The sequence below is a fragment of the Colias philodice genome, chromosome 25 (assembly GCF_061535455.1).
Source record: "Colias philodice isolate Cphi_HAF_F1 chromosome 25, ilColPhil1 Martin Lab GWU primary, whole genome shotgun sequence".
In the NCBI taxonomy this organism is placed as follows: Eukaryota; Metazoa; Arthropoda; class Insecta; order Lepidoptera; family Pieridae; genus Colias; species Colias philodice.
Window position 1 is genome coordinate 1,235,549 of NC_143110.1, and position 20,328 is coordinate 1,255,876.

General features: G+C 35.4%; 2 protein-coding genes across 2 annotated transcripts in view; both read left to right on the plus strand.

Moving 5' to 3' along the window:
* shot (dystonin-like protein short stop) overlaps positions 1-20,328 on the plus strand; it is a 300,260-nt gene that overhangs the window by 13,959 nt on the left and 265,973 nt on the right. The gene's annotated exons all lie outside the window — the stretch shown is intronic.
* LOC149477178 (uncharacterized) lies at positions 14,611-19,278 on the plus strand. Its single transcript, XM_089710578.1, has one exon. It carries the CDS (start codon positions 16,468-16,470, stop codon positions 18,409-18,411), a length of 1,944 nt encoding a protein of 647 aa, XP_089566704.1. The 5' UTR covers positions 14,611-16,467; the 3' UTR covers positions 18,412-19,278.

The following is a 20,328-nucleotide window of genomic DNA, read 5'->3' on the forward strand; positions in this document are numbered from 1 at the left end:
TTACTTGCTTGGGAAACTTCCTTGGACTTGTCGTTAAGTTTTTATCCAATTTGATGACGGTTGTTTGAATTATGTGGATTGTTTTAATTTTAGATTCTTGTTGATGAGATTGTATTGGTTTAACTTGAAGTTTTTTAATAAGTTTATAGACTGAATAGATCATTAGTCATTACTATGTTTCGTAGTGAATGAATGCTATACTCTATCATTTTGTATGGCGAGTAATTTATAAAATATACAGTAGTAATTAAGTTACATACATATTGGTACCTATATAAACTATGTAAGGATAAAAATCGATTTATTAAACAGATGTAAAATGCATCTGCCTCATAAACTGCATGGACATTTAATTTGTTTAAATGATTATCTACCTTATGCTACCATTTATTTTGAATCTTTTAATCAACTTTTACATTACTTGGTCTCTATTTTTTTACTTGATCAAAGCATGTTTTTGTCCAATAGCCACAGTGTTATTGATTTTCGTTTTAAATTCTAAATACGAGCATATGTTTCAAATAAATAGTCCTCCAAAATAGTCCTACAAAAATAAATTTATTAAGATTCTGCTTGGATCTGGTTCTTAAAATGCTTTTAAAAATGTATTGATAATTTATTTATCCCGACCAACCAATAAATTCATAAAAGTAAATGTTTTTCCCATGTTCTTTGCATTTAAATAATATTAGCATTAATAATTACAATAACACTATTTTCAATATAGAAGAGATGGGTAGAACCTTACATAATGTATTATTTATATGTTTAATGGTTCGAAGTAAGCGTAAAAAGAAAATTATATGCAATGCAATTTATAAGTACCGGAAAATTTATGTATCAATGTGTCTATTTAATGGTGGATGTATTTTACACGTGTTAGTTTTATTACTGTTTTAAAATAATTGGCTATAGGTATGCATTAAATGCGCGTTCCGGCTAGAAAAATATTGGAGATAGAAAATAACCTATTTTACTTGGTAAAGAATAAAAATGTAGATTTGGCACGGCAAAAAATTAAATCATAACAAGTAAAGAAATAATAAAAAAATGTGTGCGTGTACTAGTGTACACACGTAAGAAGTGAAACTTCTTTAAGACCTTATTTTTCAAAAAATAATTTACTAACTATATGCAACTTTTGCATTTACAGAAATACGTCGAATCACGCGTGGTAGGGATAAGACAAAGATGGCGCGTAACGGAAAAATGTTACACTAAATTTTTTTCCAACCCCGATAAAGAAGTTTCACTTCAATAACCAGTCTTTTTATACTTATTAATTTTATACTTTATTAATAATCTAATCGAATGGAATTATACCTAAATGAATAAAAGTAGTTACTCTACTAACATCAAATGGAAGAAAACTAAGAATTAATTCTCCGAACAAAAAACTCGAACATTCATTCAACTGTAGTTCTTTTGAAATCAGTGTCTTCCTTTTATAAATAACAATTAAGTGTCGGAAGATTGTACACAGGGATAAGTATAAAAATAAATATAAAAAGGTGAAGACTAAACAAAAGAGAAACATTTAAATTGCAACAATGCATTTGTTCGCACCGACCTTCGAACACAAAGGATGCATTTCTCTTTGAGACGATACGTCGTGACGATTTGTCGTACATTTAAAAAGATTATCGTGTTTGAAAATGTTTGGGCTGTTTTTGCTGACAGTTTATTTAATTTCTACTTATTTGTCATGGAATTATATTAATCTTATTATCTTCAAACAGTTAAAAAAATACATTTAATCATTTGAGTTAGTAATCAAGCTTCTTTGTAACAGCTCGATTTTTTTTTTGTTATTATAAGTACTTAGTGTGAGTTTGTGGTCGTTATTTTTTTGACAACTGTGTCCTGTTACAACCAATGATCAGCTTTTAAAATAAATCATCGTAGCAAAATCTATATATATATATAAAACTCAAAGGTGACTGATATAGTGATCTATCAACGCACAGCCCAAACCACTGTACGTATCGGGCTGAAATTTGGCATGCAGGTAGATGTCATAACGTAGGCGTCCCCTAAGAAAGGATTTTAGAAAATTCATCCCCCAAGGGGATCAAATAGGGGATGAAAGTTTGTACCATGAAAATTTATCTTTTCCACGCAGGCGAAGCTGCGGGCAACAGCTAACTAGTTACGAATAAAATCAGAAAGAAATAAATGTAATGCTATTTTTCCTTTTTTCCAATACATTAATACACGAGTAGGTATTGCTAAACTCAATTATACGGGTTCCTGATTACGATGTATTGTGTTACTGTTAAATCGGGTTCTTTTAAGGTTTAATGTTATACAAATGTAAAAAAACGTGTGGTGTAAAAGCATTTTGGAATAGTGATCGTTTTTGGATATTTAACTTTTAATTTTTTGGCAAATATAATTATAAAATAATTCCCTACAACCTTTTTTTCATAGATATTGATTGTTTTATTTAATATGCTAAGCCTAAAAAATTACTCTAAACCGATGAAATAAACGGGTAGAGTAACTGCAGTTGCTTAGCATTTAGATAATAATTTATTCATTCATTTAGTTAATTAATTATCAGTTGTTCTCTGTTCTTCTAAAAATAACTATATTTAGGGCTGATTTTTCAATCCTTGGTTATAAGTTAAAACTTATTCGCCGAATCTAATAATGTATAAAACTACCATTTTAAAAACGTATTCTAATTGCCCGTATTTGACAGTTTACGTGACATTTTAATATTATAGTGTAATACTTTATTGGACGGATAAGTTTTAACTTTTAACCAAGCATTGAAAAATCGGCCCTTAAAAGAAAATAAATAAAAATATCCAAGTCAAATCGTCTTGCTATAAATTTAAGTTATAAACAACAATGAAATCGAGTCGAGTTGTCGATTTTAAATTGTTTACCTAATGTATAGTAGGTATATAGTGCAGTTAGTGCATACGTTTGTCTAGACAGCAAGTCTAGTCAATATTTAATCGACGTTTATGGATTTTTACGGTTGCCATGGTTACGTGTTTACTCATTACTGAACTTGCAAGGTCGATGTTTGGAAATGTGAGAGTAAATAGTGGCCGCTCCTTGGTTTATTTGTTCTTAGTAGTAGTAGAGTATAGACAATGGACTATAGATGTATGTTCGGCTGTTCCCATGCTGCTCCTTGGTTTTTTTGTTCGGAAAAGTCTTGCACTTTTGTTTCTAATGTTTCGTGTTAATTATGTAAAGAGATATGAAAAAGATTTTTGATGAAATACAGCCCTTGGGCAAAGGAGATTTTCTGAGGTCTTGACATTTTTTGAAGTGAAACTTCTTTATCGGGGTTGGACAAAAATTTAGTGTAACATTTTTGCGTTACGCCGTACGCGTGACATTTTTGCGTTACGCCGTACGCGTGACATTTTTGCGTTACGTCATACTCGTGGCATTTTTAAGGTCATAAAGAAGTTTCACTTCTTACGTGTGTACTCTAGTACACGCATACCCTTTTTTTATTAAGTAGGTACTACCTAACTTAATTATTCAAGGTAATGTTGTGGTATTATTTTTTATGAAAATAAAGGCATATGTAATAAAAGCAACACTTTGCTACTTATAACGTATCTTTTTATGGTAAAAACGTGATTGTCTGTATCGAATATAACCCAAAACAGTCATAAACTCATTTTTGATGAATTTGCTAAAGTCGCAAACAGACACGCCAATTTTATTTTATTATTTTGTAGGTATTATAGATTACTAATGCGTAACACAAGATTACTTATGTCAACCTTGTAGTGATAAAGAGCTGATGATGCAAGGCCTTGTAACTTTTAAGTGCATTTGCATGTATTTAAATTATTCGATAAGTTATCTAGGTTAGGGGATAGGCCTAATCGCTCGTCCCGGAGCTTTGGTAAGAGATGATTACGCTCCTGTGACGAAAGATAATTGTTGCCTTGCGTGCCTTTAATGTTTCAAGGTACTAAAAAGCTTAGAAAATAATACTTTTTAAATTTTGCTTTCAATATTATAGAGTAGGTAAAGATTATGAATTTATGATATTATATTCGATTTTATATGGGAACGTTTTTATGTATTTCGACAACGGAAATGATTCACTAAATTAGGCTCGCGGCTGTTTCCTTTTGATGATTTATTAATCAAGTGCTATAGACATATCCGTGACTTTTTAACGAGTACAGCATACCATTTAGGATCTGACAGCGCTTAAAATTCCTTTACGTATCTGCAGGTTCCTTCAGAAAAACTGCCTTCTCAATCCAATCTTTTCATTCATAGTCATATCTAACCATTCCCAAGTAATTAGTTTCTTTAGGGCCGATTTTTCAATGCTTGGATAAAACTTATCCGTCCAATAAAGTATTACACGATAATAATAAAATGTCACGTAAACTGTCAAATACGGGCAATTAGAATACGTTTTTAAAATGGTAGTTTTATACATTATTCGACGAATAAGTTTTATCCAAGCATTGAAAAATCGGCCCTAACTTTGATAATAACTACAATTATGCTTATTTTCAAGTACAGCTACGCATACTCTATTTTTATTAAACTGCCTTTCTCTGGCACAAGATAGATTTAGTTATACATGCCATTGTAATAAACCAGTATACATGTAGCCGAGATCTATCAAGATTGTCGCAAAACGAGGGTATTTATAGAACTCGTTGGTCAAGTTTTTGTTAACATGTTTATGGAGCGTATTTCAAGCATTTCTTTGGAAGATATGTATTATGGAATAGCTTGGTATTCCTGGAAGTTTCTAGAACTAGTTTCTCAGATGCTTGTGTGTGTAGCCTATTGTAGTTTGGACTTTGGACCATTAACTGTATGTTTGATTGTTTTATTACATATTTCACTGGTAGAAGAATGTTGAAGTGGTTGTTTGAACATTTTGAATGAAAGAAGTCGCGGGCAGAAAGCTGGTCTATATTAAGTAGTGTGGTTCCAAATACGTTAAAATATTTTCTCAAAGGAAATTAGAATGCATAGTAAGTAGCTTCCTTTAGGCTATCTCACAATCGAGTGTCAAAGACACATCCTGACCTTTGTACGTGGGGTCACTGCGGTGTTGTGACGTCATCGGTGACGTCATGCCTCGTTCGTTGGTAAGGAATTGTGATATTGGAAGTTTTGGTGATATAGATTATTGCTAAATTGTATAAGGTGATGTGAATTACTTGATTGTATTCAATGTCTTGCGTGTTTATATTGGCCTATATATTAATTCAAGGTTGTTATATTATCTTCTAGTTTACATACGTAAAACCAAATCCGTTTAGTAATGTGTGTGAATCCATACTAATATTATAAATGCGAAAGTAACTCTGTCTGTCTGTCTGTTACTCAATCACGCCTTAACTACTGAACCAATTTGCATGAAATTTGGTATAGAGATATTTTGATACCCGAGAAAGGACATAGGCTACTTTTTATTGCGAAATATGTACCACGGGCGAAGCCGGGGCGGACCGCTAGTAAAGAATATATTCACTTATGTAGTAAGTAAGTAGGTATAGAACATAGGTACGAAATAAAGTGGTTCATATGAACCTCATCTTTGACTTATTGATTAGGTTGACCTCATAGGCTATTAGGTATCGTTAGAAATGTCTTGATATTCACACGTAGGTAATTCAATATGGCGTCTTTGAATATCTTAATTTCTTTAAAATTTATTGCATAGTTAACAACAGCAAACAAAAATAATTATTAATTAATCGTTATTTATTAATTATTTTGATCAAAATACTTGCTGCTATTATATTTGGTGGGAATAACAGTCGTTATCAAAATACATGTACATTTTACTAGCTTTCCGCCCGCGGCTTCGCCCGCGTTTTCAAAGAAAAACCCGTTCCCGTAGGATTTTCGGGATAAAACCTATCCTATGTCCTTTCTCGGGTATCAAAATATCTCTATACCAAAATTCATGCAAATTGTTTCAGTAGTTAAGGCGTGATTGAGTAACAGACAGACAGACAGAGTTACTTTCGCATTTATAATATTAGTATGGATGTCACGGAATAACCATTAAGCTGGGAAGGAATTTTTGAAATAGATTATGTAGAATTTATATTTTTGGTTTTATGGCATTCAAATGCTTTATAAATATAAATTTATAAAGAATAGAAAAAATTCGATCACGAGGCGGGACTCGAACCCGCATCCTTCGCGCCATTCCGGGGCGGATGCCTCACCAACTCAGCCACTCGTGACCCGCCCGAGTGATCGAATTTATTCTATTCTTTCAGTTTTATGTGTCTGAAGGGACACACCGCGCGCCATCTATTGAGATGATTAACAACCATTTCAACCAATATGAAGCACTTTTCAGTGAATACAATATTGTAACGATGGAACACGACCTTTTTTGTTGAATTTATATTTTTGGTTTTATGGCATTCAAATGCTTTATAAATATAAATTTATAAAGAATAGAAAAAATTCGATCACGAGGCGGGACTCGAACCCGCATCCTTCGCGCCATTCCGGGGCGGATGCCTCACCAACTCAGCCACTCGTGACCCGCCCGAGTGATCGAATTTATTCTATTCTTTCAGTTTTATGTGTCTGAAGGGACACACCGCGCGCCATCTATTGAGATGATTAACAACCATTTCAACCAATATGAAGCACTTTTCAGTGAATACAATATTGTAACGATGGAACACGACCTTTTTTGTTGAATTTATAGATTATGTAGCTTTTGGGTATATTCCTTTAAAGTTAGTACATATATTATATTCATAACTGCAGAGTGTAGATGATAATATTATAAAATAAGAATTCCAATTTCTAATCCAAGATTTCCATCGTGGGAAAGTCATGCCACTAGACGGATTATATAACGCTTTCCTTTTTTGCACACTGGAAAATACTTTAAAGTTTGTTACAGGATCTGATATTAGGTAGTTCTACGTTTTTTAATACACACTTTTAAGAATTAAAAATCCTAGTAGGTATGTTGTTCATTTTAATTCCTACGTATATAGTACTCGGAAATACAATTAAACAATTCCGGCTAACACTGGGTAATGGGCTACGTAAACACTAAACATGCCTATGTGTTGATTCGTGATTCACACCTGCATACAAAAGTTCAGGGTCAAGGCTATTACAGTACAGTGTATGAGTGATAGTGTAAGTTCTTGTTACAGGATCTTGTGGGATTCTTATGTAGTTATATCTTACTAGTTAATGTTATGAATGCGAATGTTTATAAAAATTAATTGATATTTATTTCGTTTTGTAGCGGGTTCGGGTTTTAGTAGATATTTATAAATGTAATTAATTATGAACGTTTGTGTAGATGATACCGATTCAGGTAGAATTTGATAGGTATTCAGATAAATTTGGAACTAAAATAACATGGGTTTGATTTTTAATTAGGTAAGTATCTATTGCACAAACGGGATGTCATAATATGTGAAAACAAGTAACTACCTACAGAATATACGTCATACATACAGGGTTTCTGTTTTTAATACATATTGTAACAGGCAATAGGATAAGATAAGATAGAAGACTAGACCAATAAATGTTCGCATGATATAAGATCATAAATTGACCATATCCACGCTTCATAGCCATTAGCAATTCTTACGGTCAAGCACAAGGTTGCATAAAAATAATTTGAAGATTGTTTATTTTCTTGTCCAACTTGTTTCTGTTGCTTTTTATTGGATTCGAAAATTGCTAATTGATTAAAAAAAAACAGTCTATTTATGTGCGATGAATTTATAGGCTCTTTCTGATCTTGAAATTATTATGGTTCTTCTAAATTATATGAATATGTATATATGTTTCTTTACATGGCCTATCATTACTGACACCTGTATAATTTCAAACTATACCTAGGTATCTACTGTTTATTACCAGATTCTAAATAAATTTAACCACAAAAATATGATAACAGCGGCGCCGTTTTCGGCCTTGGTTTATTTTTAATGCATAACTTGTGAAACTCATTTAAAATAAGACTTGGAAGGCGCTTAGTTATGTAATATGTAAGTATCTACTATAAGTATTTGGTAAATAAAAAAAAACTCACATTAGAGCTCATAAAACGTCAAAAGATTTGCTAAGGATACACGAAATGTATGAGATATTATCATAATTAATTCAAAACCGGATTTATTTCCGACGTAGCGCCAGTATTCATATGCTGAGCTTGATACAATCTTTAAACAAAAAGTAACCGACTTCCAAATGGTAAAAAATAACAAAAAACATGTTCATTTAAAGTCAATATTTAAATATAAGGAGGCTGGAGGAGACCAAGATCTATAAAAGTTTTTTTCGATTATTTCGATTAAATCTAGGTTTTATCTAATCAACAAACCCACAAACCATTTTACCAAAATCGGTTCAGTAGAATTTGAGTACAAAAGCGATAAACTGCTTCATATTAAATTAGTTAATTATTATTAGACACAAATACAAATATTCGCTATCGATAAATAATGTCAACGATCAATTTTCTCCAGCCACATTTCTCCACAAACCTATTTCTTTTTTAACCGTAATAACTGTCAGCATTTTTTGCGCGCGAAAATGCTAGGAATGTCAATTGACATGTGCTGCGCTGTCAGATTGACAGATAATGCGTTCATGTGCGCTGTCTACACGATTATCGATGATACGTATGTGTAGAAGTGACTTTTGTTACTTATAAATGAGATAGTAATAAATTATTATTTGTTAATACAATTTGCTTAGACTTCCTCGAAAATAATAGCACACAAGTCAATAACTGCGTTAAAAACAACCGACTTCAAACTTGCACTTGCAACATTTACAAATACAGACAAAAATGCTCATAAAATAAAAACTACTGGGCCTATCCGAATAAAATTTTTATGGGACCAATTCGACACCATCCCGCATCGAACAAAAAAAGAATCACGTAAATCGGTTCAGAAACCACGGAGTAATCGGTGTACATACATAAAAAAAAAAAAAAAAAAAAACATACCGGCCGAATTGATAACCTCCTCCTTTTTTTTTGAAGTCGGTTAAAAATTTGAAATAATATAATTAAGGTTTCGCAGACGAAAAGTGGAAGAACAAAATTTAATTGTTATAATTCTTACTCACTCACCTTGAGTGCTTGATTGGCGGTTTTTTTAATATAATATAAAAATTTAACAATTGCACTTAAAATCCAGTTTACTTGGTAATAAAATAACATTCTATCTGATAACATTATACTTAAAGTTAGCGATAAAATAAGCGCTATGGTCTGACGTATCTGACCCATATTATTGGTCGGCGTCTGCTAGACTGGCGCCAAGCACGCGAACACAGGATACTGCAGTTGTATTACGTAATAACATATATATGTACATAGTGGCAGGGTCAAGGGGATGACATTTGGTAGAAAGCTTTGGCTTATGCGGGAGTAAGGGGGTATGAATTTTTGTTTTAAGGTTAGAATTTTTGCAATTGGTCTATATGAATAATCATGCAATGTGTATAGAAATAATTGTCTAATTTTTATGAGATCTGCAGCCATATATAAAGGACAGGGGTTTTTTCAAGTGGTTATGAATACATATTTGAAGGTACATATTGAAATAAATTTGCGAAATTTTTATTAAGCAGTTTTCCGCCAACGTGTTCCAGTTTTCAGTTGCAATTTCCTCATTGGCAGCATTCCAGGTTGTAGTGTCGGGACAAAAAAGGGAATAGTAGTCCCCGTTGCTAGAAGTGTACATATATTTTTCAATTGTTAAAATTTATCTACATGCTTTCAGCAATCATAATACATATAAGTAGGTACCTATATACCTTACTAGATTTCCGCCCGCGGCTTCGCCCGCGTTTTCAAAGGAAAACCCGCATAGTTCCCGTTCCCGTGGGATTTCCGGGATAAAACCTACCCTATGTGTTAATCCAAGTTACCTTCTATATTTGTGCTAAATTTCATTGTAATAGGTTCAGTAGTTTTTACGTGAAAGAGTAACAAACATCCATACAAACTTTCGCCTTTATAATATTAATAGGATAAGTAGGTACCATATTCCCATGTATAAATATAAAGATACATAACAATCTTGAAATATTACCTAACAAAGCAGAAAATAGAATTTTCTAAAAATAGATGCCACGCCCAAAAAAATTCTATCTACCTTTTATAATTAAAATCTCTCTTCAAATCGTGAATCTGCAATCTTAAAATTTAAAATAGACCAAGTTTTTGCGTGATTGAGCAACAAACAAACAAACTTTCACATTTATAATATTGAATTAACGTTTGTTTCTCAATAGTGGAACGGTCGAGTGATCCTAAAAGTAATAATTTTATCAGCACGCGATATTATACTAGCACGATATTTTCTCGTGTATTCTGTGCTATAGCTTTCTATACATTGAACTTTGTCATAAGTAAACTGATTCTGAAATAGATTTAAGAAATATAGTAGTGAAGTCCCATGTCCCCTAGTGGGGTAAGGGGCAGATGCATTATACATCTGTTTCACTGATCGATTTTCTTTAAGGACAAGTAGGTGATCAGCCTTCTGTGTCCGCGCTATCAGAACGAGACATTTTTTTTTCTTCGTCTCCACCGGGAATCGAACCCAGGACCCCTCGGTGCTCCGCTCATGCGTTAACCACTGTACCAAGGAGGCGGTCAAGTTTAAGAAATATACCATTACCTAAATAATAAATATTCACGCACCGCACCGACCGTGTTAATATTACATTGAGAAAAGAATGTTAGTTATGCAGCAATTACTTTTATTACAGTTAAATATTGAACTCATACTTACTGCGAATCAAAAGCCATCATATGGCCATATAATCATCGTCTAATATGGTGGACTAGCTTTCCGCCTGCGGCTTCGCCCGCGTTTTCAAAAAAAAAACCCGCATAGTTCCCGTTCCCGTGGGATTTCCGGGATAAAACCTAGCCTATGTCACTCAGAAATGATGTAGCTTTCCAACAGTGAAAGAATTTTTCAAATCTGCCAAGTAGTTTCGGAGCCTATTCAATTCATACAAACAAACAAACAAACAAAAAATCAAACCTTTCCTCTTTATAATAATAATAATATTGTATGGATAAGAGCTTTCATATGAGATATGTGTTCTTGCAGTGGGAACATATTGGTTGATGATTCAATCGAATCGATGTAATTCAATTCAATCTTACTTATCAGTTATCATCTGCCAATATTTCTTGCGAATTAAGTATGTTTAAAGATCATATGAAGAAGTTCTGTTTAAATATTAAATAAAATTTATAGAGAAAAGTTAGTATGAAAAAGTATCTCCGTATATCATAAATGTGTGAATTTATAAACACGTTTATTTCATGCTTAGCCGGCTCACTGGATTTAGTTGTTATTTGGTAGACAAATAGAAAAACTATGCGTCACGATATTGCACGAAACAGTAATAAATAATTTGATCATCATCATTAAAGATAAAATGAAATATTTGTGCAACAGTTGATGAACTTGAAATAAGATTAAGATCGTAACTTTTATTACCTATTTTATATCAGTTCAAAACATTCATAAAATATACTCGATTTGATATGTATTACGTAAAGTGTCAAAGTTCATTGCTATCACAAAAAAAGTTATAAAATATTCTGGATTCGAAATCTTAAATCAAGCATAGACGCATAGACCCTGACCAGCCATTGGTCACAGCGGCGGCCATTGAACCACGGACAAAGTCTGATGGGCTACGCGCATGCGTGTACGAATGTGGCGCGAATTTTGTTTTTTTTTCTTAATTCTTTTTCGAAATTTGAATTTAAGGAACGTGACGCGCAATTTTATGAGCTTTGCTTTTTTCACAGATTATTGAGGAATGTAAAACGATTTTTTTATTCTATCATGATAAAACAAATCATAGGCTTATTTGTCGTATTTACATATCTGATAAGTTTCCAAAAATAATCTTATCTAAGGAATTCAGAGTTTAGTAAGAAATACGTGATAATAATTTGAGTTGTATTATTTTAATGTATTATGTCATTTTACATGTAAATAATTTACGGTTATAGTTATAGGTAAGATTAAATCATCGAGAATTGAATAAACTCAAACTCAAACATTTATTTATTCAGTTAGACTTCTTCTAGAAGCACTTTTGAAACGTCATTACATAATATTTGTACCATCGATTCGGAAAGCAGTATCTACGGAGAAGAACGGGCAAGAAACTCCATAGTGTAATAAAGTGGTGATTTTGTTTATACAATATATGAAAATGCAAATACATTTTTATTTAAAGTTAGGTAATAAATTAAGATAATAAACATGTCACATATTAATGATTGCTCCGATTTTTTCAAATGATACCATAAATTACGTTGATATATGCGATTATTTTTGTAAATTAAGATGAGATGAAGATAATCCTTTAAAAGGTTTTTAATTATTATTAATAAAAAATTAAAGGTCATCATACTTGTGATGGAGGCTAATATTATTCAATGAAATACGTTCAAACTTTAAATGATACTGAAATGAACAGGTATCCGTAAAATTATCATATTTGAAGAAAATTAGTTTTTCAAGCAATAGGTAATAATGTGTTATGATGCAGAATATTCTAGTGAACCATCACAAAAAGCAACCTCCACTTTTTATGCCTATTTGACGTATTACTGGCGGGTAAATGCAAATTAGGTATGTCATAGTTTATTTTACACGAATGTACAGCTTTTATTTAAATTGGTTAGGTAGTAAAATACTATTTGACGATTGTGACTTCGTCCGCATTTCAAGAAAATTAGCTAAATTTTTATACTGTTTGACGACTGTGACTTCGCTTGCGCTTCAAGATGATGAATTTTGTCATCATCTTTATTATGTGTTTTTGGTATGTAGCATTTAAGTTATTGTTTCAGTAAAAGTTGCCTCGGAATGTATATAGCCGTTTACCGCATACTTGTTTCGCATATTTGGCTTAAAAAAAATTGTTTGCTTAATAATATAGCATAGGTACATAGACATTGTGCCTAAACACTTAAACGATTTTAAAGTGTTATTATTTTAACATTACAAACTGACATTTCTAAGTATTATTTATTTATACAGATTGGTAACGCCAATATAATTAAAATAGTAAATGTAGAAATTAAACGTTTATTGTTTGTGGTGTGTTCCTTCATCCTTCCCTACATACGAGCACAACCAATCATCGCGTGGTCACTAACCACGTGACACGTCCAATAAGACGTGAACGCGACGTGCGCGTCGCTGCAGTCAGTCGAGTTCGCTCCGTTCCTTCGCGAGGTTCGGGACTCGGCCACCGCCGGAGAGCTTCCACGAGGCTCTCTAGATCATCAGGCATTGTGCCCTTGTAACACCACCGGGGTATCCCGTGCCCCGGCCCTTGGTCGCGCTCACCGCCGCGTGTGTGTTTGTGTGGAGTGTGGGACTGGACGCCGTTCTTGCCCGCCGCGAGCTGGAGGACCCTGACCGCGTGGCGGCGCGTGTGTTCTGGACGCTACTCCCTCCGACGAGGTACGTGCCGTATGATCCTGTCTATCCCTCTTTGCGAACACCACGTAGATCAAAATACAGTCCACTTTCATATCGAGAATATATTTACGTATATTTTAATATTGGCGCGACCATTGAGTGGTACCTTCGACCCGGATAGTAACCATGAGTGGTACCTTCGACCCGGATAGTAACCATTGAGTGGTCACTTCGAGCAGGATAATACCTGATGATTCCACCGCCCTTATTAGGATACTCATTGTGTAGGACCTAATAAGCGATTAGTAGTATCTTCAATGCGAAATACTATTTAATATACCGCATATAATAGAACGACAATGCGTCTTCTACTATTCATATAAAATATATTTTAAACCCGCCCTTATTAGGATACTCATTGTAGGCCCTAATAAGCGATTTAATAGTACATTCATTGTGAAATAACTATAATATACCGCATAGATCGACATTGCGTCATCTATTATTTTTGCTTAAAATATATTTTATTCCGCCCGTAACATTAAGTTACGCGTATATTATTATTAAAATAGTTAATTAAAACTATATTCATATCGTTTATCCGCAGTTATAACGCTAAAATCATTATAAATCGAACATATTTCATCATATTTATTTACCCGCTACCCGCGCTCGAAATTTATAACGTTATCTAGGTCATTCCGCGATCCGCTGTTATAATCCGACCATATTGAAAATTCATACTCGGTTCATATTACGCTTGCGTCGCTGACCTACTTTATTTAGTCGTATTACTTGTTATTGTAACTTGTATTGTAACATTCTCTGTTCGAATATATACTTTTGTTATTAAAAATGCCGCCTAAGAAAATGACTAAGTTACCTGATAGTGACGCTTCGGATGTTAATGATTCGGAAGATATAAATGATTCGCAGTTATCCATGTTATTAGCTAAACGCGAAATTATATTCGAAATGGTGCAACAAATGTATGATTTGTCTTTAAACGTTCATAACAACGCCTCGCTTATGGAAAGTTTCCTTGACGAGTCCGCGCAGATAGAATCATTACGTGAAAGATTTGAAAAGTGCTTAGACGAATACAATACTCGCTTATTATTATTAACACCTACCGCGAAACCTGATTATAAAAGCCTCGTGGCATTCGAGTCTTTATATAGCAGAGTTATAAGAATTAAATCGCAATATTCGCAACCAAGTCCGTCACACGGAGATATTAATAATTTGCATAAAAATAGGCCTAAATTACCGCCTATCGAATTAGTACCATTTTCGGGTGATATTCGCTCATTTCCGCTGTTTCTTTCGAATTTTGAATCAGTTGTTCATAACAATCCCGGCCTTACAGATGCCGAGCGTTTATATTATTTACTAGGTAAATTAACGGGGAAGGCCACAACTGTTATAGCTGGTATAACCCCCTCCGCTGAAAATTATAATTTAATTTTACAAACTTTAAAAGATAAATATGATGATAAACGTATGTTAGTTTCCGCGTATTTAAATCAAATGTTTGATTTTAAACCTTTGCATTCTCCGTCCGCAACAAACTTTGATTTATTTACAGATAACTTTATTAGCGCAGTGCGCGCCTTACAGAATATAAAGTTAGATAATATTACAGATTTAATGATTGTTCATATCGCGTTGAAGAAGTTAGATTCAGATACTGTTCGCGCTTTCGAGACTAAGTTTGGTAGTGAAATGCCTACTTTTGATAACTTAGTTCAATTTATTCAAACTCGTGCGAAGGTATTAGAACGCATTCATCCTTCCACAAATTCGGGAATAAATAAACCGCCTCGAAAGTATAATAATTATAACCGCAGTTCAAATAATATCTCGTCTGCTCCGCCTAAGTATCAGTCTTACGTAACAACCGCTGATTCCGCATATAGCTGTTGTCTTTGTACAAATATTACGCATCAAAATTTATATAAATGTTCGAGTTTTCATAAAATGAGTCCGCAGGAACGTTTGAAATACGTAAAGGATAGAAACGCGTGTATAAATTGTCTCAGTATAAAACATCGAGTTTCTAGTTGTTCGTCTAATTTTAATTGCCGCATTTGTAAATTAAAACATCATACGATGTTACATTTGAAACGCGAATCGTCCATTCCCGCGCCTGCGTCTCACCCCCCGCCGCGCAGCACACCGCCGTTGCCTGCGCCGTCCGCGTCGGGCGAGTGCGTCCGCTCCGACATTGCGCTATGTACCGCTAGCTATACAGCTAATACTGATAACGCATTTCAATGCAACGCGCCCGCGAATAAACAACGTACTATTTTATTATCAACCGCTGAAGTCGTAGCTTATAATTGTAAAGGCGAACGGCTTGTTATTCGCGCGCTTTTAGATTCCGCTTCGCAAAGTCACTTCATTACGAATGAATGTTGTGAACGTTTAGGTATTAAACCGCAGAAAACCGAACGTACTATTATTAAGGGGTTCGGTGGTTCAGAAAAAATTATAAATAGTAATTCTATAAATATAAAATTTTATTCACGTCTTGACAACAACATATCTTTTAATATTTCACCGCTAGTTGTTGATCATGTTACGGATTTACTACCTACCGCTGTTATAGACACTTCTGTCTTATCGCATATTTCGCATTTACCGCTCGCAGATGAGAGTTTTGGTACGCCAAATAAAATCGATTTATTAATCGGTGCTTCTCTGTTCCCTCATCTGCTTCTCCCCGACGTAGTTCATGCATCTCGTGACTCGTCGGCGCCCGCTGCATTGCGCACGGTGTTAGGCTATGTAATAATGGGTTCAGTACCCACCATACCTAACATACATAAACCGCCCTTGACGTGTTGTCACGTTCAAGAGACCGCCGCTATTGACTCATTAGTCAGGCGTTTCTGGGAGCTCGAGGAGCTTCCTACCGCACCGCCCGTTCAACATCCCGATGATGTTGAATGTGAAGAATATTATAAATTAACTACAACCCGCGACCCCGTGAGTGGTAGATATATTGTTTCGCTTCCATTTAAGGATGATTTCTACACTCTCGGTGACTCATTTAATATTGCCCGCAAAACGTTTCATGTGCCTCGAAAGAAAGCTTCAAGCTTCACCTAAATTAAGGTTGGCATATGATGACGTCATAAAAGATTATCTAACTAAAAATTATATTTCACCCGCGCCTCCGTATGATCCGCGTGACCCTACACCTATTTACATTATACCGCATCACGCTGTTCTGCGCGAGGATAAATCGTCGACTAAGCTGCGCATGGTTTTAGATGCTAGCATGCCAACTTCTGGAAGCCAGCGTTCATTGAATGACCTTCTGCATGTTGGGCCGAATTTACAAGGCAATTTGTTTACAATAATTTTAGGTTTTCGTCTCCACGCGATTGCCATGACCGCCGATTGCCGCCAACAATTTCTGCAGATTTTCGTGCGTGAGTTTGATCGTCGTTTTCAATGTTTTTTATATCGTTTCAGCCCGCAGGATCCGCTGTTTCTTTATCAATTTAATCGAGTTTGCTTCGGCATCAAGTCTAGTCCTTATCATGCACTGCGCACGGTAAGACAGCTCGTAGAAGATGACGGCGCGAAATATCCGCTCGCGAGTAGCATTGCATCTTCGTCGTTGTATATGGATGATATCGCCTTCTCTATTCCCACGGAATGTGAAGCAGTTTCCGCGTCGCAGCAGCTCATCGATTTGTTTAAGGGAGCTCAGTGGGATCTAGTTAAATGGAATAGTAATAGCAAAAATGTGTTAGATAATCTTCCCGCTTCGCACAAACTTTTACCCTCCGCGGTGGAGTTTGATAAGACCGTGCAACATAAATTACTTGGTCTGCATTGGTCTACCGTTGATGATTGTTTTCATTTTAAAATTACCGCTCCCGCCGATGTGATGTGCACTAAGCACTCCATCTTGTCAATTACCGCCCGTCTGTGGGACATGATGGGCTTCGTTGCTCCCACAGTCGTGTATAAAATCCCATCAGATAACTTCTACCATATTTCTGGTATTGAAATTCCCGCTGACATTCTTTCGCGTGGCATTTCGCCACAAAATCTCGTACCGCACCCTCTGTGGTTCCACGGACCCCAGTGGGCTCGTTCGGACCCATCTGATTGGCCTCTTAGGAGTCTCGATGGTGAGTCTATTGCAGACATTCCCGAACGAAAATTATTAGCGCACACTGTGTGCTCGCCTATAAAGCATTGCGCTTTATACGATACCGCCCTTCGCGTCTCGTCGCGTCGTGTATTTTATATTTATAGGTTCCTTATATTATTAACCCGCCGCGGTGTTATGATGACCGTAGAGGAACCTAATTTCGCTGAGAATAAAATTATTCCCGCCCTGCAAAATAAATATTTTGCAGAGGAGTATTATAATATACTCTTTTATAAATTTTATTCGCAGGCTCTCAACCGCTCGAAGCCTTTTATTCGCAACAGACTTATCCTCATCGGACGTCTAAGCGATTCCGCCCTGGAATATGCACATAAGCATCCAGTGATATCACCGCGCAATGATCACATAATTATCATGATCATTGATTATTATCATATTAAATATATGTATATTAAAACGCATTTGTTTCGTGTTATTTTAATTACCGCGCTTTTATTATCATTACCCGCGCCGCAAGTCAAATCTGATCACGTCAGTTTGCTTGATAGGCATTCGCTACTGGACAAGTTAGTTCAGTCGTTTTGGAAACATTGGAGAATGGAATACTTACACGGTTTGCAGGTTAGGCAGAAATGGAATACGCCTTCCACACCTATTACTCTTGGAACGGTAGTGGTTGTAATAAATGATAATGCACCGCCCCTAACCTGGCCTTTAGCCGTCGTAGAGAAAGTACATCCTTCAAAGGACGACGTCGCGCGCGTTTGTACAGTTAGAACCGCCAAGGGAACTTACCTTCGCCCGGTCGTTCGTTTATGTCCGCTTCCAAGACAATAGTTATATCGCATTAGTATATTACCGCAGTTAGTTAAGTTTAATTTTAAGTTTTGCACCGCTTTCGTTTATAATTTCTTAGTTATAATACCGCCGTGACTTTAGGAATTTTTTATACCCCGCTCGCTTTACGCGATCCTAGAGTCATAGAATTTGTTAGTTGTAATACCGCCGTGACTTTAGGAATTTATATACCCCGCTCGCATTACGCGATCCTAGAGTCATAGAATTTGTTAGTTACATTTCCGCCGTGACTTTTAGGATTTTTTATTATCCCGCTCGCATTTTGCGCTCCTAGAGCCATAGAACTTGTTATTTATATTACCGCCGTGGCTCTTAGGACTTTTATTAACCCGCGCGCATTATGCGATCCTAGAGTCATAGTTTCTCGCTGTATCTTATGATTGGTTTTAAATGGTGACCCATTTAGGGCGGGTGGATATGGTAACGCCAATATAATTAAAATAGTAAATGTAGAAATTAAACGTTTATTGTTTGTGGTGTGTTCCTTCATCCTTCCCTACATACGAGCACAACCAATCATCGCGTGGTCACTAACCACGTGACACGTCCAATAAGACGTGAACGCGACGTGCGCGTCGCTGCAGTCAGTCGAGTTCGCTCCGTTCCTTCGCGAGGTTCGGGACTCGGCCACCGCCGGAGAGCTTCCACGAGGCTCTCTAGATCATCAGGCATTGTGCCCTTGTAACACCACCGGGGTATCCCGTGCCCCGGCCCTTGGTCGCGCTCACCGCCGCGTGTGTGTTTGTGTGGAGTGTGGGACTGGACGCCGTTCTTGCCCGCCGCGAGCTGGAGGACCCTGACCGCGTGGCGGCGCGTGTGTTCTGGACGCTACTCCCTCCGACGAGGTACGTGCCGTATGATCCTGTCTATCCCTCTTTGCGAACACCACGTAGATCAAAATACAGTCCACTTTCATATCGAGAATATATTTACGTATATTTTAATATTGGCGCGACCACAGATATTAAAGTTAAAGGTTGTTATTTCGTAATTCTATTACATCACCTGACCTTGTGTTTGTGTTCACAATTAATTAGCGTTTGAATTTGTTTACTATTACGAAAAATTTCGTATTAGCATTATATTAGGCAGCTAATTATGGTGTTATAAAAGGGAATAAAAAATATTTGAGTTAATTAAATTGCTATGTTTGTTGGTATAGGTATGACGTAACTAAATTGTATATTTTGTTAGAAATATAATTTGTCAATGTATGAGAGAGTTTAGATAAATTATGTGTCTTCAATCTTCATATGCCTACAATGTATTCGCGTATACAGTATATTCCTTCAATTTATAAATTCAAATATCAATAGGGATGTAGGTATGCTAATTTCCTCGTATCGATTTTCTTCATGGACCTGTATCTTATTAATCAGTGTCACTTGCTTTTACCAAAAAACAGGGCCACGATATAGGATACAGGAAGACATATCACAAAATAATAATAGTTTAAAAAAACTAAAAAACACGCTTTTAGTTCGGTTTTCTATAAAACGTGTGTTTTTTATTCTTTTTTAACTATTATTTATTTTATCAAATTAGTGTATTGTCATCGGTCCTAAATAAATCTACAAAGTTTGAACGAAATCTGGCCGTTTAAAGTGGGTCAAAATCGCGCCCAAAGAAGTCGGTTACAAACTTACAAACATACAGGTGAAGCTAATATAAAGCGTGTAAAAAAGTCTATCGCCACGTCTGTCTACGTGTGTGTTCGTGATACACTGAAAAACACTATTCCATTTTCCAATGAAAAGTGTGGTTTTCCAGGGAGCTTTTATTATTATGTAGTTAAGTTTGGGACAACGTGGGGGAAAAGTTATCTTACCTAGGACAACGCGGGCGAATCTGCGGGCGGAAAGCTATCTTACCTATGTTAGCTTAGTTACCTATGTA

Bases quoted from the DNA above. Each gene is read 5' to 3' on its own strand.
- LOC149477178 (XM_089710578.1), top strand. From the start codon at position 16,468: ATGATTTCTACACTCTCGGTGACTCATTTAATATTGCCCGCAAAACGT.